Source organism: Nerophis lumbriciformis, linkage group LG27 (genome assembly GCF_033978685.3).
Source record: "Nerophis lumbriciformis linkage group LG27, RoL_Nlum_v2.1, whole genome shotgun sequence".
Lineage (NCBI taxonomy): Eukaryota > Metazoa > Chordata > Actinopteri > Syngnathiformes > Syngnathidae > Nerophis > Nerophis lumbriciformis.
The window spans coordinates 29,515,091-29,542,957 of NC_084574.2; the positions used below are offsets into that span (position 1 = coordinate 29,515,091).

The 27,867-nt window shown below is 38.8% G+C and overlaps 1 protein-coding gene across 1 annotated transcript in view; it reads left to right on the top strand.

Annotated features, from left to right (window-relative positions):
- Positions 1-1,993: 1,993 nt before the first annotated feature.
- Positions 1,994-27,867, top strand: part of lrpap1 (low density lipoprotein receptor-related protein associated protein 1) — a 32,631-nt gene continuing 6,757 nt past the window's right edge. Inside the window, exons 1-6 of the mRNA XM_061988207.1 lie at positions 1,994-2,275; positions 6,036-6,180; positions 12,092-12,222; positions 17,392-17,512; positions 21,994-22,149; positions 22,403-22,485. Of these exons, the coding sequence (XP_061844191.1) occupies positions 2,117-2,275; positions 6,036-6,180; positions 12,092-12,222; positions 17,392-17,512; positions 21,994-22,149; positions 22,403-22,485 (795 nt within the window). The 5' untranslated portion in view covers positions 1,994-2,116. The remainder of the gene's footprint in view (positions 2,276-6,035; positions 6,181-12,091; positions 12,223-17,391; positions 17,513-21,993; positions 22,150-22,402; positions 22,486-27,867) is intronic.

Below are 27,867 nucleotides of genomic sequence, written 5' to 3' on the forward strand. Positions count from 1 at the left end.
AAATGTAAAAAGACTTGCAACTCGACTTAGACTTTAACATCAATGACTTGTGACTTCACTTGGACTTGAGCCTTTTGACTTGACATGACTTGACATGACTTGCTACTTTCCCCAAAACCCAAAGATGAAAAAGTTATTCGGGAGCGCTCCGTATTTTTCATTGTGTACTTGTCTATCAGCGTTGCGTGTGTCAGCTGGTGTGCTCTCAGTACAACAGCCAATCAAAATAGATCTACTTTGTTTTCATCACACAGCATTCATCCAATCAAATTGCAGGACAACCAACGAAGAAGACATGTCCAAACCACACGCCAGTGAACAAAAAATGATACCTAAAATAATTTTGTTTGGGTATAAAAATTACGAGGTGGTCAACACAAAACGGTTTGCAGTATGCAACACATGCGGTTCGAAAATGACTGATGGAGAGGCAACAACTTCCAACTTCGTCCGGCATTTGAAGTTGCACAAAGAACGGTAAGTTTTGAATGTAAGATAACGTTTATTGGCTAAGTAACGTGACTTTTATTTGCTGTGTAGTTAAATCAGTGAGGCTGTAAACTCACTGCTAACGTTATAACGTTATTGCAAACACGGGAATCTGTTGCAGTTCACTACCTTATTCATACTTTTTGTTCAGTGATTTTTTTTAAGCAGGGTTACGTTAGTCAATATATCACACGTAACGTTAGACGGCGGTCAGCAGCACCGCATATTTTAGCCACCTAAAAAAAGACAAAAATAGTAAAATAAAGGTCAGTTAAAATGTATACTATATTATGAATATGTGTACCGTTTTAGCTAGCTTTCTGACATACTGTTGGTTGTTTACCTCAGTGGTCCCCAACCACCGGGCCGCGGCCCGGTACTGGTCCGTGGATCGATTGGTATCAGGCCGCACAAGAAATCTTTTTTTTTTTTTCTTTCTTTTTTTAATTAAATCAACATAAAAAACACAAGATACACTTACAAGTAGTGCACCAACCCAAAACAACTCTCTCCCCCCTTTTGTTCTGGGCATTGAACATGAAGACTCTTCCTTCACTGTTCCGAGTGGCCATGAGAGTCTTGGCAATGCCTGCCTCCAGTGCTCCAGTGGAGCGAGTTTTCAGCCATGGTGGCATCATACTACGCCCCCATCGTGCACAAATGACTGACAGACTCTTGGCTAATTTGGTCTTTTGCAATTGCAATGCAGCATAGGGCCCTGACATATAAAAAGTACAACTTTTTTGTTATGTTCACATATATGTCATGTTTTTTCAATGTTAACACTTTTGTACAAATAAGTACATTTGCACTTTATTTTTCAATGTGTTTGTTCTGTAAAGGAATGAGTTAATGTTTAAAATGACTGGTTAATAGTGCTATTATAAAGTGCAATGTCAGCACAATTTTCTTTCCTGCAATTTAAAATGCACTTGTTTTAATAAATAAATACAGCGTTTGAAAAGCATACACAATCTGTGTTAATATATTAGTCTGTGGTTAAAATGACTTGAAAGGACTCGAAACTCAAAATGCAGGACTTAGGACTTGACTTGAGACTTTCCAGTCTTGACTTTGGACTTGACTCGGGGCTTGCCTGTCTTGACTCGGGACTTGACTCGGACTTGAGGGCAAAGACTTGAGACTTACTTGTGACTTGCAAAACAATGACTTGGTCCCACCTCTGGTCTAAACAAACCAAATGTATCAATATATTTTATTTGACATGAATAGGCCTACATTAAGAATGTATGACGCCTATGAAATTGTTAGCGTGACACCATGCAGCCCTAACTTTAATGAAAGCAAATATATGGATAGTCTCACGTCCTGTAAAAGCGTGGAAGCTTTTTATTAGCTCTCCTTTTGGCAGTCTCCGCTCCCTAGCAACGACCCTTCGCTGCAAATATGGGACTTGTAGTTTGTGTTGACATATTTCCACTCCTTCTACTGTATTTTACAGTTAACAGACTACAAGTCCCACAATGCATGCAACTCGGAAGTGAACGCCCCTTCTGTCACGTGACATATGGTAGCCAGCTAGGAAAAAGCCCAGTAAAGACCTGCCAAAACAGTCTGAACATTTTTTACCTTTATTTTTATATACCCGAAATTAATTTTGTTAAAGATGAAAGGACTGTATTTATTTGTTGTTTGTCTCGGCACGGGGGTAATGGCCGGGAAATACTCTCGGGAGTTGAACGATCCTAAGGCGGGCGGCGGTGACGAACAGACGGTAGAATTCAGGATATCGAAGCTGAACCAAGTGTGGAACAAGGCCTTGCGGGTATGTAACTCTTAATTAAATGCCAACAAATTTAACTTGCTAAAATACTTTATTTAGCTGATGCATTAGCACATGCAGCATTTACTAATAGCTCGAAAAGGTGTAGGAAATGTCTAAAGAATTAAAAAATAATAATAATTCTCTAGTTTATCCTGTGCAAGACCACAGGTGAGCTGGAGTCTATCCCAGTTTTTTGGGCGAGAGGCAAGGTACACCTGGGACAACTAAACACAGATAAATATATACAAATATGTCTAATTGACCTGACATGCATGTTAGTACATTATTTTGTCGTTGGATAATATTGATACAGTCATTGAATGAAATATACAGCAGGTGCAGTTAACGGGGAACTGCACTTTTTTTTGGAATGTTGCCTATCGTTCACAATCATGAGAGACAAGAACACACGTCTTTTTTTATTTTTATTAGGATTAAAAAAAAGGCTTGGAAGATGCGGGTAATGGGAGTCATCCTCTAAGGCCCTGTCTACACGATAAGGTTATCCAGGGTAAATCCCACCTAACCTTATCCGTGTCCATACACAACAATGCCACCGAAACGCGACCTAATACGCGGAAAATGTGCACGTCATAGTCACCTACAGTGTTGCTTTGTGTGCAAGTTCTTAAATGTAACTTATCTGAACAACATCCAGTGTTGTGGTATTTCATTTCACTGGAATTCAGTGTGCTGTGGGGCCCTATTGTAGTGAATCACACCTGAGACATCATAAATTGATCAAATCTTTATTGGACACGTAAATAATGTGATAAAGAACATTTTACATCATTCAAACTAGGGATCTAGATATCTGGTACGGACACTCTTAACTCTTCTACCTTCACCTTCATTGTCCATTCGTTTTTGGCGACTTTATATACTCTGGACCTAGACTTTGAGTCTGCGACATACATGGCGGACATTAACTGATATAGTCTGCTTTGCCAGTCCAAAAGCATTCGCTTTTTTCCATTGTCTTCCCACGATGGCCAGGTAATACAAAGCACACGCTAACTTTTTTTATCACATCCACGGGAGCTCGCATTCTCGTTGACTCTCCTTCGACAAATGGACAAAGTTTTTCGCTAAGTAGAATCACAGCTGACCCGGACATTCGAAAGTTATCTTGCCGTCTGAGAAGTGTTGTATCCCAAATAGCTGCAATCGCTTTCTCTTAAGGTATTCATGTGTGATTTCCACAAGCGTCTGTACAGACGGAAGGAGAAACACGGGCATGTCTGGATGATTCGCCTTCATATTTCCAGTGGTTAGCTCCGAGTTACGAAAGCACTTTATTATGAAGCTGGCTGTGGCGCGTTCTTTCTGACGTCACTTCCTGTGTGGGGCGCGGTCTTTCTGGCTTCACTTCCTCTCCGAACTCAGTTTGTAAACGATCTATGAGTCCATACAAAGCTAAGAGCCGGAGATTCAAGATATACACGGCGCACTTTCCCGTGTAAAAATGTGTCCGAGTAGGGGGACCTTAAACGCTGGTTCAGTGTGGCTGAAACAGGGCTTAGGCTAAATAATTATTTGTTTAAGGCAGGGGTCCCCAAACTACGGCCCACGGGCCGGATCCGGCCCCCTAGCATCCAAAATCTGGCCCACAGGAAGTCCCAAGTAAAAAAAAAAATTGTTTTATTTTTTTTTATTTTTTATTTTTTTAATCTTTCCTTTCTAATCCATTTTCTACCACTTGTTACTGTTGGTGTCTCCTATCCGCTCAGGTAAATCATATTGTCTAAAAATGAATTTTCCCATCGATAACGTGACAATGTTAACTGTTGATGAACATCAATGTTAATTGATGTTAATTGACAAAACAGATTATAAAGACAATGTATGTGTGTGTATATATATATATATATATATATATATATATATATACACACATTTTTTTAACCCAATGCGGCCCCCGAGTCAAAAAGTTTGGGCACCCCTGGTTTAAGGGGTTATCCGGCTTAGTGTAGACATGGCTTAAGACACGGGTGTCAAACGTACGGCTCGGATCAGGCCCGCGGACAGGTTTTTTCCGGCCCGCATGATGAGTTTGCCAAGTATAAAAATGAGCTGCTTTTTTTTTAACGAAAGAAACTGCTGTTCTAAATGTGTCCACTGGATGTCACGATAGCAATTCTGTTAGGCAAGCAAACGGTTTATAAGAGGTACACAGTAAAGGGTGACCGTGGCTCCTCCTCCTCGACCCACATGAAACTTAAAACCTGCCGTTTAATGTCTTTTGCTTCAAACACATCGTCATTTAGCACCCTCGTTGCCCCAAAATGTCTTTGTCAAACATGAGAAAAGTGAACTTAACCCTTTTGAATAGTTTTTACCTCCGTTTCTTACGGTTTGTTGAGTTAGCACTGGATTGATACGTGGACATACGCTGTCTGGCTAGCTGTGTACAAACAAAACATGAAATGCGGGCTAATACTTTACAGATACGTAGAAGCTAGCTTATCTCTTGCCGTAATTAGCTTTTGCGGCTAATACCGAAGCACGCCGATTTGTTGCTACGATAGAAAAAGAGTTCCTCAGTGTTTGCTTTTACAACACCTACTCAGTGTCCTAGTGGTTAGAGTGTCCGCCCTGAGATCGGTAGATCTGAGTTCAAACCCCGGCCGAGTCATACCAAAGACTATAAAAATGGGACCCATTACCTCCCCGCTTGGCACTTAGCATCAAGGGTTGGAATTGGAGGTTAAATCACCAAAAATTATTCCCGGGCGCGGCCACCACTGCTACCCACTGTTCCCCTCACTTCCCAGGGGGTGAACAAGGGGATAGGTCAAATGCAGAGGACAAATTTCACCACACCGAGTGTGTGTGTGACAATCATTGGTACCAAAAAAATAACAATGTCGCTACAGTTTGGTTGTTATATAGGTTACGGAACGGAAGCTTTTGTTTTCTTGCCTCTCATAATGATTGTGAATGATGGACAAAATTAAAGAAAAAGGGCAGTTCCCCTTTAAAAATGTGTATCGTTCCCATTTGAACTGTCCCAGTACTTATTCAATGCCGGTGTTCCACGATACCAATTTTTGGTACTTTTGTGTGTGTTTATGTTAATGTTAGTTTCTTAATATAATGTTTTTTTATGCAACAATAACTGTGCTGTTAAGTTTTTATATCCTCTTTTCTTACACTTCTGAGTCTCATTTGCAAGTGTTAAGTAAACTTTGCACACAGTTGCAATTCCAAGATGTTAGATGGCAGCAATGTATATTTTACCGTGTGTTGTCTTAGTTAGGAAAGTAGTCATTGCCATTAAGTTAAATGTGCCTGTCTTGTGTTTTGTTGGATCCTGCAAAGTGTTTAAACTGTACGTATTGTACTTAATACATGCATCTTAATTTTAGTTTTAATCAACACATTTGAAAGTTGAAACTGCATGTAACATCTCTAATGCTAATTAGGAGCATGTATATGACATATCCAATGGAAATGAGCTTTCTCATAAGTGGAGCCCTACTTTTGAGCGCCTTCTTCTTGCTTAGTTGGCATGGAAAATTGTACAATTACCTAGAGGCAGTCTGCTACAAGTACGCCCGTTTGCTCGCCAAGTACTAGAGCCGGTGCCAAGTCTACAACTGGACGTCATGTCACGTGCAACAAAGTGTCAAATTATGGTAACGTTTGGTTTTACGTGAATCGGTACCCGGTAGTACTGATGGAATTCAGCTTGTACCTATAAAAATACCACATTTGGTACGCATCCCTAGGTCTAATGTTGTCTTGCGTGCTTTGACAGATGCAGTTGTCCCCTGTGAAACAAGCTGAGCTGCACAGTGACCTGAAAATACAGGAGAAGGATGAGCTGCACTGGAAGAAAATGAAAGTGGAGGGCCTGGATGAAAACGGAGAGAAAGAGGCCCAAATTCGCCGAAATTTCAATGGTATGTGTGGCTACAGAGTTCATGTGCATTATATCCTGCTGTGATTAAACCATTGGCATGGCTCAGGAGTTAGAGTAGGGCTGCACGATTTTGAGAAAAAAACTAATTGCGATTTTTCTCTCCAAAAGTGCGATTGCGATTAGATTTGAGATTTTTATATTTCATACGTAAAAATGCATTAAACTGCAAAAATAACAAGTGAAGGAACACATGTTACTTTTAGACTGTCCATCAACATGTTCTTGTTGATCACATTAGAACAATATGCAATACTTTTCTTTAAAAAAGATTAGGCTTAATGCAGACAGACTCCGACCTTTTGTCTACATCATGCTTTTTAACTGAATAAATATTTGATAAAAACAGTGTTTGTAATTTAATGTCATCATAATATATAATAATCATAATGCAAGTAACTATTTAAAAGGATACACACTTGTATTTATTATTACTGTAGAATTGTTTACCATTCTACTGTAATTGGAAGGTAAATAACTTTGCTATTCTAAATAAATAAACAAACAAAAAATAAAATGCACTCATTTCTTTAAGCAAAAATGGATCCTATAAAGATATAGAACATCTTAAAGTGCTTTTGTTTTCCCAGTTGGAAAAATAAGGTCGGGCGCTGTCTTTTCGTTCATTGCGATCACATGATCAAAACGGCATTTCCGCCATCAGTGTGTGTATGGCTGAATGTGATGTATAATGTAAAGTGCTTTGGGGTATCATTCCAGGTTAGTAAAGGAAAATAAGTACCTTGAAGAAATAAAATACAACTAATCATTACATCCTTAGTACTACAAGACATATTGAATTAAATGGTTTTAGGACAAAATGCTGTCACCCTACCATGAGTGGGTATAGAATTACACACACATGCTAATATGTAGTGAAGTGAATTATATTTATATAGCACTTTTTCTCTAGTGACTCAAAGCGCTTTACATAGTGAAACCCAATATCTAAGTTACATTTTTAAACCAGTGTGGGTGGCACTGGGAGCAGGTGGGTAAAGTGTCTTGCCCAGTGACTAGGATGGCAGAAGTGGGGATCGAACCTGGAAACCTCAAGTTGCTGGCACGGCCACTCTACCAACCGAGCTATACCGCCCCATGTATAGCGGTATCCCTGTCATTACTGCTCAGCTGATGTGGTCCATGATGTTAGTCCTTTGCATTTTTAGAGAGGGGCCAAGACCTATTTTGTAAACAACATAGCATGTTGACCAGCAACAATCAGTGACGACATTGATGTTGCAGTTCATCAGTGGCCCTCTTCTTATTTTGGCTAAATGTAACTGTGGAAGCGGAACCACAAGTGACTTTCTCAGCACTGATCACTAGAGGTGGGGGAAATAATAGATTTTTAGATGCATCGCAAATCAGACATGTACGATTATAAAATCGATGAGTTAATGTTGATAACCGATTTATTTATTTTACATAAAGTAATGCAGACAGTTCTAAAATGTGGCTGACTACAGCGAGCCACCTCACCGAGAGATCCGACCAGCTCCTTTATTATAGGACACATTTCTATTAATTTAACGAATGTAATGGGAATAAATGTACTGTTTCTTATCACAAATGCACTGTTTTTAAAAGTTGCAAGTGATAAACGCTTATTTAGTGAAACGAAAATAATTGTAAAACTGCTTCAATACACACAAGTTAAAAGAAGCATCAATAATCGATTTGTAATCAAATCTTAGCTCTTGAATCTTAATTGTAATCGAATCGTGAGGTGCTCAAAGATTCCCACCTCTACTGATCACACAACTATGAGTCCTAACTGGACTTTGAAACATTCCTTTGTGTGAAGTACATCAACCTAGCTTCTGAATAGTTGTGTTTTGCTGATGGTTCGTTTTTGCACATGACTTAAGTCACATGAATCTGTAAAATGTTTAAAAAGTAAGGAGTGCTTCTGCAGGAATCCTGTAGACCTGATTATGGGGATCACAGCTTGTGTGTGAGACACTTAACTGGTTGATGAGTAACACTGCACAGTAATGTGGTGCTGAATCAGCTGCTGCAGCAACAGTTAACTGGTGCTGAATAACGAGGACTGAGCCAAGTCCAACGTTTTGTTGTTTCTGAGTGCTCCATAGTAAGATGACATTACACTGTTTGTTGTCAATTGTGAGTAGCACCATTGTTTATATCTCCTAGAAAGGCATAGTTTATGGCTCTTTGCAAGCTTTAATCTTTTGTTGGATTTTAGTGGCCATCCTGACAGTTTGCCGTTGGTATTTCATACAGCTCACAAGACCGTATGAAAATCAACATGCATCTAGCCCCATTGAGAATTTCATCAAATCAAAACCCATGCTTACCTCCTCCATCAACACAAAATCTTATTAACATCTTATGTAATACATTTAAAGATGGAGGCCACAAAGGTATTAATATGATATATTGCAGTAACCATTTGTATAGGGTGTCACAGTACCACCAAAAGTATCAACAATGTAATTGTAAATTACGAAAAACGACAACGCTTTATCTATTAAATTATATCCGTACTAACAACATATTGAAGGAGAACTACACTTTTTTTGGAATTTTGCCAGCAATAACAATCTCTATTTTAGACAAGAACATGTATGTTTTTCTTTCTTTATATATGCATTCTAACTTGTAATCTATGGCAAGTATGAGGTGGCTAACAATGCAGCTAATGGGAGTCATCTATTGTGCTCATAGAGCCCTGTAAAAAAAACATTAACAATACTCCATTTACATGTTCTGACCTGAACATTAATCAAGTATTTGCTACATTGGTATTATAAGCCAAGGAACTACTTTTAACAGTGCCGTGATCACAGAGCGGTAACCAGCTTATCAGCTATTGACATACCTAGCTGGTGAGCTGCTACATCGCCTTTGGGTTGGTGAAAGATAATTCTAGATTATAAATCACTTGTATAGCAGAAGGTTGTGGCCATAAACCGAGAGGTTAGTCAACTTTGACATTCGACTTAAACCGGGAGACATGAAAAGATACTCGTTCGCGACTACCTTTTTTGTTTTTCTTTTACCCCTTGTGAGGATTATGATTAATTCTTCATCTAAACGGGAAGATACAAACATCACATCAACTGGTATTCCAGTGAAAACATACATTGTACAGTAAGTGGTTATTGTATTATTTTTTTAGTTTGTATTTCTTGTTTACCACTTAGCAATGGAGCTACTTAAAGTTAAGTTAAAGTACCAATTATTGTCACACACACACTAGGTGTGGTGAAATTTGTCCTCTGCATTTGACCCATCCTCTTGTTCACCCCCTGGGAGGTGAGGGGAGCAGTGAGCAGCAGCGGTGGCCTCGCCCGGGAATAATTTTGGTGATTTAACCCCTAATTCCAACCCTTGATGCTGAGTGCCAAGCAGGGAGGTAATGGGTCCCATTTTAATAGTCTTTGGTATGACTCGGCCGGGGTTTGAACTCACGACCTACTGATCTCAGGGCGGACACTCTAACCACAAGGCCACTGAGCAGCTTATAAAACTTGTAGCTCATCCTCCTTAAATTCAGGCTCAAAAATATAAGGTTCTGGATCATCATTTGCCCCAAAGTAAGTAGTTGTTGTTGGCTCCCATGAAGTCCTCCATAAATATTAGTAAGTAATTGTTGTGGTTGAAGGAAATAGCGAGCATTGTGATACGTCTCTGAAATGAATGTGTATGCTTAAATAACCTAAATATGTAATAGTACATGTTATTATTAATGTGCCTTTTAATACAGTACATAAATACAGTATTTACCGCATGTATATAAATCTTTGATGGAGGTTTTTTGGAGGTTTTTTGGATGTTTTTTGGAGCGCTTTATTGGCGGAATAGAGCTAATCCATTACCTGTTAGCTGACTTTTGCTAGCATTTATTTACGATTCAGAATGCCTAAAACAAGACACACCTGTGCTTGTCTCACAAAAGCATTATGAATGATAGACAAAAATTCCCCCAAAAACGTGCAGTTCCCCATTGGAGATGCATGGAAACACAGTCATAAATGATAACTGTAATGACAACAATGCATGCTGGGAAACATTTGCTTCTCAAACACGTGCTAAGACTTGCCACTTTTCTGGATTCTATGGAAGATTCACATAAATTGCGCCCTTGTCCACTGACACTCTAAATTTAGTTACAAAACTCCTGGATTCTGCTATTTTTGTGTGCATATAAAATATTGTAGCTTTTGTCATTTATTGTAGCGACACATTGAAGGACACATTCACTTGTATGGAAGTATTATTTTCGCCAAATTATTTGCAAACGTGTATTTCACACGTACAAATGTGTGTCTGTATATTAATCCAAGTGTGTGTATTCAGATCTGCGTACGAGTGTTTTAAGTTGTCTGTTGATGCACCTTATTGCTTTTTTATCCTGCACTACCATGAGCTAATGCAACGAAATGTTGTTCTTATCTGTACTGTAAAGTTCAAATTTGAATGACAATAAAAAGGAAGTCTAAGTCTTAAATCTTCCTGCAAAAAGCAGATACCAGCAATTGTATTACTGACGCCATTCTACACGACAAAACCGATGTAAACTTGAAAAAGCATGTAGATTTACAACTTCTTTGTGTGTGGCTGGGTCAAGGAAATTGTTATCAAGACTCTCTCGGAAAAATATGCATCGTTTTTGCTCGGGTAAGGTTGCCTTTCAAGATTTAACTTTGTGTCTACTGATGTTTGTTGCTGTTGCGCACGCCGTTTACGAGTTGCGTGTTTTCCCCCGTCTTTAACAGAATATACCTATAGATGTCAACAATGTGTATGTGCTGAAAGCTTCATTTATGATTGTTGCCTTTTAGGTTTTGCTTACATTTGCTTTCTTTTATTTAGACACGCCGAGTTGGTGCTTTTCGAAACACTCGTAGCAAAAGTGTTTAAGAAATACAAATAATATCAAGATAATAAATAAATGGGAAATAATAACCGTCAAAAGTATTTCAAAAACAAACCTTTAATGAATTGTTCACTGCAAACTTATGCATTCTTCAATTTTTCATCTTAGTTTCCACAAATCTTGCATTTTTCCGCCCTTTTTAATGACCTCTCGAGGAACTCTGAAGAAACAATTATCCTTTCCGCGATTTGAGTGGTTTGTACAGCCGAAAACAACAAAAGTATAGGGCATTTTGTCTTCAAGAAAGGCTAAATGGTGCCTAGTACCCATTGAAAACAGAGCTAGCTTGACCACCACCACGTGACGTCAGTAACATCCCAGCAATAGAGGGTTCCTGCTTTTCACAAGTCATAGATACGTACCCGCAGATTGTATTACACGCTCACGAATCTGGATGCGCTCGCCCAAATCGTTCATGGCAGAAGTGTCGCAAAAGTCACTTCTAAGTAGACAGCCTATCTAGGGTTCTTTCTAATTAGGGACAGACAGACAACTTAAAACACACGTGTAAGGATCTAAAACACCCGTCCGCAAATCTAAAACACACGTACACGGATCTGATTACACACACTTTGGATTGATATACAGACACGCATTTGTACACACGCACATTAATTCGATTACACGCACATAGATTGAGATACACGTTTGCAAATAATTTTGCTACAATAATACTTCAATACACTGGCTACCATGCGCATTTTGTCCAAGCAAGGAAAAGCAACCACAGATGACTGGCACATTACACCTCTGTATCTTTTAAATCAGTGTACACTTACAGAGTCCAGGAAACAATGTGAATGTTTTGTCAATTAATCTTGTTCCACATATTGTCTTCTTTTTTTACTTCCCTTTGGAGTAATGGCCAAGTGCCCTCATACTTTTGTCCATCATAGTGTACATCCACCACTGATGATCAATCAACCACTACATTAGTAGGTTACCACAGAACCTCGTAGTTTTACCTAAACTTGGCTGTGTTTGACAGTGATTCTGGCCAAGTATGGGATGGATGGCAAAAGGGATACAAGACCTCTGGAGAGCAACTCTCTGAAGGACCATGAAATCAAAGACGGCGACGTATTTGATGATCCAAAGCTGGACAAACTTTGGAACAAGGTGTGTATTGTGTTTGGCACTTTGTAAGCTGCATTAACACCATCTGGATTTCAGGCTAGTGTCATCTTATTTGTATATGGTCATGGCATTTATGCAAGAGTAGTAGATGATGAAGATAATATAACTATACAATTAAATAAATATTTAATAAATAGGTCAAAAGGAAAATTTGGTGCACGTAGTGTAACGGCATATTGTTATATCATGAAATAATTTCAAGATGTCATATTCTAATAATTTTTTCTACATTTAAAACACATCATTGCGGTCTACATAACATGTAATGGTGGCGCTTTGGTCAAAATTTTGCATAATTGTCTTTTATAGACCATCTTAAAGCCACTTTCTGACCATCTTCAAGATGCACCATCTTCTGGGCGGTCTTATTTACGTGCCTCCACTTCGACTGCGTCTTCTCCCTGTCAGCCATGTTATAGTTTTTAGTGCTTCCATATGGAGTCTACTGACGGATATACTGTAAGTTGGAACTACACGCTACTTTGTATTAGAAATTGTAACAGCGGCTGATGCATGTGCACGTACGAGACAACAAGAGGATAGAGAAATATTAAGAAGCTTTTTTACTACAACGTCGGACTGCAATGGCATACTCGTGCAAAGTTCTTCGGCAAAATCTCTACCATACATCAAGATATCCGCTGACGTCAAATGTGGGGAAAAAAGTCACAAATTGTGCAAATTACAAACGGCCCATTTGGAGGAAGTATGAAGGAAGGCAAAATTGTTTTATGAATAATTGTGCCATGCCTCCATGGTTTGATTTCAAATTTTCAGGACTTATGCAGATCCCAAATACACAAAAACAGATACCAATAGGTTGTATTCACCCGATGTCACGTCCAGCTCATTAAATATTTCAGGCTTGAAGTGGTGGGCCAGCGAGCATCTGTTGTCATAATGTTCTGGGTGACATTTTGCCTCTCGTAGGAAAATGCCCTATACTTGTGTTGTTTTAGGCTGTTGGAACCGTGAAACGGATAAACGTTTCTTCAGAGTTTCATGAGAGTTACGGTAATCAAGAAGGACAAAAGAGTGCAAGGTTTTATGAAAGAAGACAAGAAAAATGTCACGCACTCCAGTCCAAGAAGGCATAGGCGAGGAACGCACTTTGTTAAAGGTTTGTTTAATATAGTTTTAATGTTTAGTATTTCCCATCTGAACATTATCTTGATATTATTTGTATTTTATCATGTTTCGGAGTTCTTAAAACAAATTTTTGCCACGAGTGTTTCGTAATGCATCAACTTGGCAAGTGTAAATACAATAAATGAAATGTGAGCAAAACCTAAAAGAGTTAAAATTTTGCCAAAGGCAGCAATCATAAATGAACAATCACACGCACTATAGTCGTTTCCGACTGTAGGGACTTTTTGGAGTTCCTATAACCTTTTAAGTCCCTGGGCCAATTTTCGTCGTGTTCCGACATACGGGAACTAGAGACTACGGCCCTCAGATCCTATGACCATTTTAGCTCCTACTCTGAGGCAGGGTCTAAACTGAGTCCCATAGGAACTAATATACGTAGGTGTTTGGTCGAACTGACGAACTACGCTATACGCTAGCCACAACACAGACCCGCCATTTTTAAAAAGTCCCACAGAGTTGTTTACGAGATCGCAACAGCAACAGCAAAAATGGACACAGTCAGCGATAAATGGATAATTTATTAGTTATTATATGCTCATCGGTAAAACTGGGGACAACCCTTCTCCACCAGTCTTCTACTTTAGTCCGAACCCAGACAGATAGCGTGGAGTGTTGTGTAATGAATTGCAGCAACATCTGAAATACAACGGGAATACGTGTGTTACACTATGCATAATGTCTAAAATATCCACACATTGTAATCTGCTCAATACTAACAGTCAAATACCACCTGGAATGTTTACTTATAGGATACGTAGGCCTTTACAATCAGTACTTACGGTAATTAATAATAACACGTGACTTACTTGTCGCTTTCTTCTTCTGCAGCGCGTTGCTATCCTTTCGTCTTCCATGAAACGAAGAAATATTGCCTGTTGCTGGATTCCTCGTGCCCTTACTCCCTCGGTGGGCTCTTCCATTAACGTTTTTAGATGCCGCATTTTACCACCCATTGTTATTATTCCTTGCAAGCAGACGATCATGAACACAGTAGCCTCCGAGGTCTCCATTCTTTCATGTGTTGTTTCTCTGTTCACTTTTTGCGGGGGGATTGTTGGTTGTTTTGCAGTGCTGGGTGAGGCGCTACAGTAGTACGTCACGGGTCGCAGGCGGATATGCGTCACACATGTTTCTTACCAAGGTCCCCAGCGTCCTCAGCCATGTGCGAACGTGAAAAGGAAAAGTCCCTATGGGGAAGGGTAGTTCCTATAACTAAACTTGAGTGTGATAGTTCTTAGAACTGCGTCCTGAGAACTAGTATATGCGAATCCGGCTAATGTTGAGATCTATATTTATATTTTGATAAAGATGGGGAAAAACATGTACCTGTAATGGTGCATGCAACAACAACATGGCAAAACGCAAAGTTAAATAATGAAATGCAACATTAACCGAGCAAAAACGATGCATATTTATCTGAGAGAGTCTTAATACCAATTTCCTTCACCCAGCCACACACAAAGAATTTGTAGACCTCAATGTTTTTCCAAGTTTTCATCTGTTTTTCGCGTAGAATGACGTCTAGCACACCAGATAATTCGACATGTATGGTAACGCAACCAACGGATAATCCCTGAGATCACTCAAAGATCTTATTTTGTTAACGTACAGGGATAGATTCCATTAGATATGTTGCATTTTTTGTTCATATCTGCTTTTGGTGGTAAGATTTAGGCCCCTTGCGTACTCCGATAGTTTGCACTCTGTTTGCTGGATAGTAGCCATATTGGTTTGGTGGCCCACCACTTTGTTCAATTCCGTTCAAAGGTCACGTGTCCGAATACCAGAGGTGGGACCAAGTCATTGTTTTGCAAGTCACAAGTAAGTCTCAAGTCTTTGCCCTCAAGTCCGAGTCAAGTCCCGAGTCAAGACAGGCAAGCCCCGAGTCAAGTCCAAAGTCAAGACTGGAAAGTCTCAAGTCAAGTCCTAAGTCCTGCATTTTGAGTTTCGAGTCCTTTCAAGTCCTTTTAACCACAGACTAATATATTAACACAGATTGTGTATGCTTTTCAAACGCTGTATTTATTTATTAAAACAAGTGCATTTTAAATTGCAGGAAAGAAAATTGTGCTGACATTGCACTTCATAATAGCACTATTAACCAGTCATTTTAAACATTAACTCATTCCTTTACAGAATAAACACATTGAAAAATAAAGTGCAAATGTACTTATTTGTACGAAAGTGTTAACATTGAAAAAACATGACATATACGTGAACATAACAAAAAAGTTGTACTTTTTATATGTCAGGGCCCTATGCTGCATTGCATTTGCAAAAGACCAAATTAGCCAAGAGTCTGTCAGTCATTTGTGCACGATGGGGGCGTAGTATGATGCCACCATGGCTGAAAACTCGCTCCACTGGAGCACTGGAGGCAGGCACTGCCAAGACTCTCATGGCCACTCGTAACAGTGAAGGAAGAGTCTTCATGTTCAATGCCCAGAACAAAAGGGGGGGGAGAGTTTTTTTGGGTTGGTGCACTACTTGTAAGTGTATCTTGTGTTTTTTATGTTGATTTAATTAAAAAAAGAAAAAATATATATATATATTTCTTGTGCGGCCCGATACCAATCGATCCACGGACCAGTAGCGGGCCGCGGCCCGGTGGTTGGGGACCACTGAGGTAAACAACCAACAGTATGTCAGAAAGCTAGCTAAAACGGTACACTTATTCATAATATAGTATACATTTTAACTGACCTTTATTTGACTATTTTTGTCTTTTTTTAGGTGGCTAAAATACGCGGTGCTGCTGACCGCCGTCTTAACGTTACGTGTGATATATTGACTAACGTAACCCTGCTTAAAAAAAATCACTGAACAAAAAGTATGAATAAGGTAGTGAACTGCAACAGATTCCCGTGTTTGCAATAACGTTATAACGTTAGCAGTGAGTTTACAGCCTCACTGATTTAACTACACAGCAAATAAAAGTCACGTTACTTAGCCAATAAACGTTATCTTACATTCAAAACTTACCGTTCTTTGTGCAACTTCAAATGCCGGACGAAGTTGGAAGTTGTTGCCTCTCCATCAGTCATTTTTGAACCGCATGTGTTGCATACTGCAAACCGTTTTGTGTTGACCACCTCGTAATTTTTATACCCAAACGAAATTATTTTAGGTATCATTTTTTGTTCACTGGCGTGTGGTTTGGACATGTCTTCTTCGTTGGTTGTCCTGCAATTTGATTGGATGAATGCTGTGTGATGAAAACAAAGTAGATCTAATTTGATTGGCTGTTGTACTGACAGCACACCAGCTGACACACGCAACGCTGATAGACAAGTACACAATGAAAAATACGGAGCGCTCCCGAATAACTTTTTCATCTTTGGGTTTTGGGGAAAGTAGCAAGTCATGTCAAGTCATGTCAATTCAAAAGGCTCAAGTCCAAGTGAAGTCACAAGTCATTGATGTTAAAGTCTTAAGTCGAGTTGCAAGTCTTTTTACATTTTGTCAAGTCGAGTCTAAAGTCATCAAATTCATGACTCGAGTCTGACTCAAGTCCAAGTCATGTGACTCGAGTCCACACCTCTGCCGAATACAACCCAATAGGTAAAAAAAGTTGGTTTTGCATAAGAGATCCCTTTTAAATCTTTAACTGATATTGTTACATCGTGTGTTTTTGTCTGATTACATTAGTTTTTCATCACAATTATAAAGTATCTAAATAACAAGAGGTAAGCGTTTATACTTTTTAACAGAAGTGTAGATATAATCATGTTGTAACAGAAAGTAACCAGATAAAAACTGGTTGAGTTATTATTAATGTCAACTCATTGTTAGCTTATTGTACTAAACAGCTTGGACAGAGATGCTTATACACCGTCCATTGCTACGCTGCAATAAATTCAATTCCCAGCTTTGTAGTTGTCATCATATTTCATATTACATCATGGTCATCACATTCTCCTCCAACAGAACTACATCTATGAAGTACCTTCATAACACAAATGACTACTTAATTTCCAAGACTCTCATTTCTGACTCTGCCAGGCTAAAACCTCAGGAAAATTCTCGGAGGAGGAGCTGCAAAGCCTGAAGAGAGAGTTCCAGCACCACAAGGACAAGATCCACGAGTACAACATCATCATGGATACTGTCAGCAGGACAGAAGGTAACCTTTTTCTCCTCACTGATGTGATACAACCTTTTTTAGTATGCTCTCTCTTCGAGTCAGCCTCCACTAAAGTGTAGCCTTAGTGCTCCCTACTGAATGTTTTTATGTTTATAGACGAAATGATGCTTCTTTATCACAGCCCAGGACAGCGGCCAAGCTTTCACATTTCCATATTAAAATCCAACTGGAGACATTTTAGTTTTTGTAGCTCTGAGACCCATTTCCTGAAAGGAACTATATCACTGGGGCAAACGTGTTATGATGGCCCAGGCAGTGTATCAGGTCTTCTATCTAATGCAGAGACAATATCAGACTGTATGTGGTCACCCGGTGCAACACATTCCGTGGCCATTACATCACATCAAGCTGTGACACATAAGCCAAGCTGACACATGGCACTGTTTTACTGCTGCGACCAGCCCGTCTCCTTCGGCTTTGACTGACACTTCCCGCCTGTTTTGTGACAGAACCTTTCTGTTAGAGCTCTGCACTGTTGCGTGTCTCTTGAACCTGCCGCAGGTATTTTTCTGCTTGTCGGATGCACTTAAATGTCGAGCCAATCACAGGTTGCCAAGAAGGGGGTCTCCATCAACCCCCATAACCCGCCTCCACCTCCATCACTGCCTGTCTTGGTTTATTTCCTCGATTTTTTCACTTCTCTTTTTTATTCATTAGATTTAGAGATGGATTTTTAAAGATGGGCATGATAAAGTTGGAAAGGTGCTAGGATTAAGATCCCCCTTTATAGGTAGGTAACCATTTATTTTGTAAATGTAAAAAATGTGCATTATCATCTTTTTTAACTGCTCATTTGGTGTAATAATAATGTGATCTAGTGCAGACTTCTCCCGGTGCAAAACTCCAATATTCCCATTGAACTCTTATGAACTAATGTGATTTTACACAGAAGGTAACTCTCACAAAGCAAATTTAGGTGACCTGGCAGTTATTTTGCTACCACATGTCCCCAAAGACTGGGTTTTCTGCAGGAATATTGTGTTTGCTGAGCCACACTGCAGACGGGAAGCACCACTTTTGCTACACTTCTTCTTCGAGGGAAGTCATCACAGGTCATTAATGTTCTACCGCCCGGGTTTTTTGATCCTGCAAGCATTTGCTTCACAGACACGGGCAAAAAAGAAACAGCAGGCGTTCCTTTTGCACTAGTGGCACATCTCTTATTCAATTTTGCCTTCGGTGTTGTCATCCGTCAAAATGATTGATGGGCTTCACTTTTTTTTGTCATGGATTTAAAAAAAGGCTGTTAATGATGGAAACATTTACTTCTGTGGAAAATAAGTGCCCCCTATTGCTTATCTTGGTGAACTGTCAAGAGGTAGATAAATGAGCATTTATTCACATTCCCTTTTGTTATTAACTATGTTGAATTTATTTACAGAATTAAACATGGAATAGGATTTTAGACACTTCAATAGGTACAACTGTAGAATATTTTGTGAGCCAATAAAAGACCATCATAAAAAGGTTGCTCGGTCACAGTCAGAGGGTGTAAAACTTGAATAATAGGGTATTAACCCAAATATAAGACAGTGTCTTCTCTCCCAAACTGCGATTCTCAACTAGTGGGTAGTGGGTCTTAAAAGGAGAATATTGCATTTCTACTCTGATGGGGATTTTTTATGCAGCGAGGTGTCGATTGTTAGTACTAATACTAATAAGGTGGCAGTAGCCCTCCGTTGTGCTGTTTGTTAACAGCTGTCATATAAGGTCAACAAAGAGAACTGCCATGAAGACCTGAATGTGAATGTGCAAGTCCTGTATCTCGTTGATCCTTAGAAAGTGTTTGCCAACAAGTATTCTATGCTTATTATCTATCAGCTGTCTAAGTAGAATGCACATCTTAGTTGTCTATTTGTCATATTTGGACATGTTGGAAATCGTCATGTAAGATTGCCAATGCTGACTGCTAGGGCATATATAAGATTTTCAATATAAATTAGCATCAAGCTAGCACATTTGTCAAAATCCATTTCATTTATGTTTAATGTCCGTCAGAAATCATTTTGTATCTTATGTTGTCATGCTTTATTTCTGTATTTCATGTTTAAGACTAGAAACCCTTTACTGACAATTTCTGTTAGAATAACTTGGAGTTTGTGGATAAAAGTAGTTTTTTACTTCGATGTTCTTGAAACTTATTTTACCGGTAATTAATCGAATTTTGATTTTGATTTCAATTATAGCTTCTCACGATCATGAATTTATAATAAGCGAAAATGCATGCAAATTCCGGAGCTTGTAACGGTAGAACATATTTGAGGAGCGAATGAGTGAAAATAAGAGCACGTCTCATAGAAGTTTGGGATCTCACCATGGTTGCTACTTGTATTTGACACAACGTGAGTGTTCCTAATCAATAATCACTAAACTCAACAAATAAAGGAAGGGATAAAATTTCCGCGTTCACGTAACCGTGAACTGAGTCACATAATTTGTCAATAAAACGGAATTTCGCTGTCAAACGCAGAATATCAGGGAAATTGACATACATGTAAGTGAGATGTTGTCATTGTGAGGAGACGGAACATTTGTTTGGGAAAATGAGTCTGGTACCGCTCATTCATCCTCGACACACTCAACTGTCCCGTCCTTAACTAAACCATGTCGAGACGGCCCCGTGACACAGCGATTAAACTGTGAAGCTAAAACTAACAAGAACAATCCATACATTCACAAGACATATCATCTGCTTTTGTTGTTGTAAACAACATCATCGATGTAAGATCGATGTACAAACAGCAGTCGCAATTTGAGAGGCGCAGTCTTTTTTTTTACAGCCTCAAATTGTCTCCTTACTCGTTGACAAGCTGAGAACAACAGCACACTTCCTCCCTTCACAATAATAGCGCCGTGCGCCATAACCGGTCTGACTGCGATAGCAAGATGAAGATTTCAAAAAAGTACCTTACACAAGCATAATGTACCAATTCTTATGCTTTGAACTAAAATACTGGTCAAAATTGTCCAAAATGTATTGCACCAATAAATGTGAGAATGTTTGCATTTAATTAACAAACATTTTATTAAATGTTCCATCGATCCATTAAGAATAAGTGTAAAAGATATATATATATATAACAAAAAAAAAAGAAAAACAGTTAAAACAGAAAAACTAAATATTATTGTTTTTTTTATATTGCTATTGCTTTTTAATTGTATTGTTATTACTATTACAATTATTTTACTTGGTATGGTTTATTTGATCCGAATTTTTAAACCATTAAAAAAATGTTTAAATTATATGTAAAGTTTTTAAATTAATAATCATTTAATTAATTGTGATTGCAATATCAATCAAAATAGTCATGATTATTATGTTTGCCATAATTAAATACAGTATAATATATTTAAATTAAAAAAGTTTTGGAATTTGGGATATCACTTTTCATTAAGTGTTGATGGTGGGCCACGCAGCAAAATCAATTAAAAACTACTGTAATAAAAACATTGGAAAAAAGAGGCGTCATTTTAAACACACCTGAAAATGACAAGTACAGTAATTACATTTTGCATTGTAAATAGAGCATCAAAATGCAAAACTAAATAAACAGGCGCAAGATACAAAACATTGAGAGTATTATTTATAACAGCATTTAAATTGAAACGGGACTTTTTTGTGGAATGTTGCCTATCGTTGACAGTTATTATGAAAGACATGAGGCCGGATGTATTTTTTTTAATGTGTTTTTTACTATTAAATTATTAAATTACAATGAAGCCTATGGGAGTCGCCCTATTCTGCCTGTAAAAGCCCTTACAAAACATCCAAACACCTCCCTAAGGTTGTATATACATGATGTAAGTATATAGGTACTGTAGTAACAGGCACTATAATAATATTTAATATTTATGTATTTTGGTCATTTTAACTTTTTATTTCAATAACGCATCACAACGTTCGCTTTTTTTCCTCCACTACTTCACTAATTTCTGCTCACTGAGAGCCAACAAACATAATAATACATCAATACATCACTTACTGTACAATGTCTGCTGTCATTAGAATGCCGACTGATAGAATCTTGTTATAGTCCCGTTTTAGATAAAAATGACTCATACTCCTGACGAAAAAAGGGGGGTGGAACCAAGCGTCTTTTCGTGTCGTTCTCGCCATTGCCGGGTCTAAATTGGACGTCACAATGTACCAACTTGTCAGAATACGTCCTCATTCTTCTACTATCCAGGTGAGAGGCATGGTTTATGGTCCAGAATAAACTTTCACGAGCAAAGGAAACGATGAAGCACCTTACCACGCAATGATAGAAACATTGGCAAACACGCTAGTGATTACACTGTTTAATGTTTGCCATACATTTATTCATGAATTTGGACTGCCACAAATAAATCAATTCATATATCAGTCATCAATGTACTTAGCTGTATTTAGCTCGTTCTCATGACACAAAAACAACAAAAAGTTTCAGGTCCTGTTCTCATGGACATTGTTTGACTTCCAGAAATTCACAAGAACGTGATCTCCCCCCTGGAGGGCGATACTAAAGAGCAGGAGGTGCAGCAGAAGCACACAGAGCTGAAGCAGAAGATGAGAGACCTCAACCAAGGCTTCGAGCGCCTCCGCAAGCTCAGCCACGAGGGCTTCACCGAGGACAGCGGTAAGAGGAAACACACCCACACACACTCTGCATATCAATACCACAAATCACATGTGATGGAGTGATGCTAATCTCAGTGAGAGTCTGTCGATAAATACCTCCCTGCTGAGTTATTGCAACTCATTTACTCCCTTCCCTTTGTCTTTTGTTCTCCCCCCGTTGCCTCTTTTGTCAGTTTGGTGCATTTTCATTGCAACTCAAAGCTGAAATTTAAAATGAGCAGTTTTAATGTCTGTTGCTTCTCTCACTGTAGAATTTCGGGAGCCGCGTGTGATCGAACTGTGGGAGGCTGCCAAGAGAGCCAACCTCAGCAAAGATGAGCTGGACTCTCTTAAGGTAGCCCTTGCTTCTCCACTGACACACGGGCTATCATATATTTGTGGGTACACACAGTTTCCATTTTTTGCAGCGGATTTTTTTGTGTCGTTCGTTCTGTGACGCTGATCGAAGTCCAGTTTGCTTTTAGGTCAAAACAAATGTTTCTATAGAGACCAATTGAATAAAGAATTAATTCTATTGTCAAACTGGCATCATCGTAAAGCCGTATGTACATTATTATCAAATACAGTAGTACCACAATTTATGAGCTTTATTAGTTCTGTGACAGAGCTCCTAACTCAAGACACTTGTATCCCAATAATAATCAATCTAAAAACAACACACCCAAAACAACCCCATTTAACATGCATGTAACATCCATCCATCTATCCATTTTTAACATGCCTTTGAAAAAGAAAAACTAACTTTTACATTAAAAATATTGTATAAAAACAGTACAATGGAATATAATACAAACAACCATAATAGTTTGAAGTTGAATCAATTATACTTGAATACAGTATACTACAATAGCTTAACTTAAGTTTCCTTTGTTATTGAACTCTTCAGATTCATCATGCCCTCTATGTACAATGTTTTCAATAGCTGTAAGTAACAACACTCCCAACTGTTTTAATGTACTTGTTTAGCGTGTTCTTCGTCAAGGAGATCTGTTACTGTTTTAACAGCTCTTTGATATTCCTTCCATGCTATAATTGGACAATTTGATGTGTCCATCACACTTTGCATGCACTAACAACTGCATCTTTCATGTTTGCTTTTCTTTACACTTACTAAAACCAGGGCCCAGTTGATCAGTTAATCTGATTGGAATTTGGATAATGGATTGAATCAAATATTGAAAATGGGTAGTTTAAAACCAACAACGGATTTTGAATTCGGATTAAATCACATAAACTAATCATGGTTTTAATCTGAATCAAACCCTCAAAACAAAATGTAATTTAAATCAAATTCCAACTGGTCCTATAAATAACATTCATCGCACAGTAGGTACACATATATCTAGTGATAATAAATACACAATGACAGCTCTATTTAACAATGTTGTTTTTTTGTTCAATTTAAAACCATCATCATGAGCAATTAGAATTGATAAGATTTTTGCGGATCCGATTCCACTTTCGATTCTGCTTAACGATTCGGTTGCTAACGGATTAGCATCAATTGTGTTTAGTTTAGAGGTAACATGACTTTACAAAGCCTACAGTGAAGTCTTAAGAGGCACATACGCATTTTGAAAATAAATATAAGAAATAAATATTATTTTGTTAAAACAATGTGGAAATTACACAAAAATGTAACATTTCTTACCATGTGATAATACCTTATCACATGCAAAGTGAGATATGTCAAGCCTTTATTTGTTATAATTTTAATGATTATGGCTTAGAGTTTATAAAAACCTTGAATTGAAAATCTCAGAAAATATGTGATTTCAAAAACTGTAAGCCATGATCATCAAAATTATAACAAAGACTTGACATTTCTCACTTTGCATATCACTTATTCGTTTCACTTTTTTTTTACACCTGCGTATTGGAAATGACTGGGTGAAAATCTGTTGGGAGGAAAAGATCCAACTTTTTTTTGACAATTCAACCTTTACATACCGAAAAAGGGAGTATCTACTGTGGCAAATGGTTGCTAACTTTTGATCAAAAACTTAGTCGCTGTTCTGTGACATTCGTCTAGCGGCAGACGTGAACGGGAGCTAGAACTGCCCATCTCTGAGAATATGTCTCTTGTCATTCTCATCTAAAGGAGAAGGCGTTCATTTCAATTTTACAAATAATAGCACTAACATTTATCGGTGTTTGTTAGTACCTGTTGTACTTATACCAGGTGGATGGGATGCTGGGATGACATCGAAGCGGTTCGAAAACGCAACATTCGTCTATAGGTTTTGCATGCTGTGTGTTTAAAGAACCAGTAGAGTGAAAAAACAAGTTGCCTCTATTTTGAAGCTAGTATCATATATACTGTATCTGATTCATGACACCTAAAGATATCCAAAGTTTGCGGCCGTGAGGAACCACAGAGCCCCTCCCATCAACAACAATGCTAATCAAGCAGGCTTTGTGAGAGCCTTTGGGAAAAATGATGATCCAGGACCTTATACTTTTGAGCCCGGACACAAAGAGGATGAGCAATACATTTTAGAAGCCGAGTGATGGATGCAGTTTCATTGTTACACTATAGCAGTGTTTTTCACTCTTTTTTGAGCCAAGGCACATTTTTTGCGTTGAAAAAATCCGGAGGCACACCACCAGCAGAAATCATGAAAAAACGAAACTCAGTTGACTGTAAAAAGTCTTTGTCGCAATTGTTGGATATGACTTTAAACCATAACCAAGCATGCATCACTATAGCTCTTGTCTCAAAGTAGGTGTACTGTCATGACCTGCCATGTCACGCCGTGACTTATTTGGAGTTTTTTGCTGTTTTCCTGTGTGTAGTGTTTTACTTCTTGTCTTGCGCTCCTATTTTGGTGGCTTTTCTCTTTTTTTGGTATTTTCATGTCTTCCTTTGAGCGATATTTCCCGCACCTGCTTTGTTTTAGCAATCAAGAATATTTCAGTTGTTTTTATCCTTCTTTGTGGGGACATTGTTGATTGACATGTCATGTTCGGATGTACTTTGTGGACGCCGACTTTGCTCCACAGTAAGTCTTTGCTGTCATCCAGCATTCTGTTTTTGTTTACTTTGTAGCCAGTTCAGTTTTAGTTTTGTTCTGCATAGCCTTGCCTAAGCTTTAATGCCTTTTCTTAGGGGCACTCACCTTTTGTTTATTTTTGGTTTAAGCATTAGAGACCTTTTTACCTGCACGCCGACATCTATAAAGCAATTAGCTACTGGCTGCCACCTACTGATATGGAAGAGTATTACACGGTTACTCTGCCGAGCTCTAGACAGCACTGACACACAACAACACATCATTTGCAGACTAAAATTACTGGTTTACAAACAATATTTTTAACCCAAATAGGTGAAATTAGATAATCTCCCACGGCACACCAGACTGTATCTCACGGCACACTAGTGGTTGAAAAACACTGCACTATAGCATCCGCAACATTTGTTGGTGCTAAACATACAAACTAACCATAACAAACCAAAATAAAACAAACACTTACTGTAATATTTTCACTCTCGCTGGGATGCCGACCGACGGGACGCTCACATAATTCCGTTTATATGAAGATTCAATCATAATCTTTTGAAGGGTTAAAAAAAGATTCTGCAAGAAGCTTCTTTTGGGGTCAATTTCGCCATCTCAGGGACATGAAAGTTGACCAGCCTTTCGGTCCATGGCCACATTTGTTTACAATCAGATGAGAGATGCAGGAATTATCATTTAGAATTTACTTTTAGCAAGTTTGAGACGAAGCAGAAGCAGCCGTCGGCTCAGTCTATCAACAATAGCAGCGTAAGATAGCATTAGCTTACCGCTATAAATAGACGGCTAAACAAATCCGTCTGCGTTGAACAATATCACTCATATTTAGTTAATTTTCAGGTCATGTCATGTAAATGGAGTATTGTTGGCGGTTTCTGGATGTTTTTAGAGAGAGTATAATGAGCGCAACAGAGGACCCTCGATCCGTTGACTACTTGACTTAAATGTTAGCAATTGATTTACTATTTTGAATGCATAAAAAATAGCCAAGCATGTGTTATTGTCTAGCACAGGGGTCGGCAACCCGCGGCTCCGGACTTTGATCACTCTGATGCGGCTCAGCAGCTTACTTGCTGAACCCCCCAATTTTCCCGTGAGACTTCCGGATTTCAGTGCCTCTCGCAGAAAACTCCCGGGATCAATATTCACCGATTTTCACCCTTACAGATATAATAAGGGCGTGCTATGATGGTACAACATTCGGCGCCCTCTACAATCTGTATTAACAGCGTGCCAGTCTAACAATTGTTATACAATATACATCTTCTGCTTGCACACGTACGTGACAGCAAGGCATACTTGGTCAACAGCCACACAGGTTACAGTGACGGTGACCATATAAAACAACTTTAACACTCTTACTAATAATGCGCCACACTTTGAACCAAAACCAAACAAGAATGACAAACACATTTCGGGAGAACATCTGCACCTTAACACAACATAAACACAACAGAACAAACACCCATAATCCCATGCAGCCCTAACTCTTCCGGCTACATTATACACCCCTGCTACCACCAAACCCCGCCCCTACCCCAAGCCTGCTCCCTCACACATCAAACCACCCCCCACCCCCCTTTCTCTCTCTGTGCGAGGGTTGATGTGGGCGGGGTTTGGTAGCGGGGGTGTATAATGTATCCCGGAAGAGTTAGGGCTGCATGGGATTCTGGGTATTTGTCCTGTTGTGTTTATGTTGTGTTACGGTGCAGATGTTCTCCCGAAATGTGTTTGTCATTCTTGTTTGGTGTGGGTTCACAGTGTGGCGCATTATTAGTAAGAGTGTTAAAGTTTTTTTTTATACCGCCACCGTCAGTGTAACCTGTGTGGTTGTTGAGTAAGTATGCCTTGCTGTCACCTATGTGAGCAAACAGAAGCCCCATACAACATGCGGCTGATCAGGCACGCTGGTTATAGTGGGCGCTATATGCTGTACCGTCACGGCACGCATGACGCTGACAAGCGCTATTCATATAAAACTCGCGTGCCGCACCAGCTTAAAAATTCCAAATAACGGTGTGGGCAGCGCGTCTGAGACCCCTGGTTTATACATAGCACAAAGCAAAAAAAAAAACTTTGTATGCAGTGTTATTTCGTTTAAAATTTCAAAAGTTTTTGCGGCTCCCATTGTTTTCTATAATTTGTGAAACTGGTCAAAATGGCTCTTTGACTGGTAAAGGTTGCCGACCCCTGGGCTAGCATAAGGATTTTAAACGATGAACACCACATCTGTTTCCAATGTTTGCTTATTTCAGAGTCAGAGTGCAGAAGCGTTAATACCGTGATGGCAATCTCCGAAAATAGCTGAACGTATTCGGAGCGGAATATTCAAAATGACTGACTGAATTTGTGGCATTTGGTGATGTTTAAAAGGTGTTTTCACATATGATGTGGCTTGTAAATACAAATAGATATGGTTTAATGAAAACCAAAAATACGCATGTAAAGTCTACTAGTTTTTCCACTCAACTGGTACTTTAAATGTTTAAACATATTGCTCATATGTGCCCCTCTTGATGAAATCGCAGCCTTGCAATTATGACAAGTAGCACTGTTGCAATTGCTTGCAAAAAGACTTTGGATTGTTTCGGCCTTCTGACGTCACTACGCATGTTGCGTAACGACGTCATTAACGCACGCCAGAATTGTTAAGAGAATTGTTTGAAAAATTGGCAAGGGTGGCTGTGCAACGTCCAGAG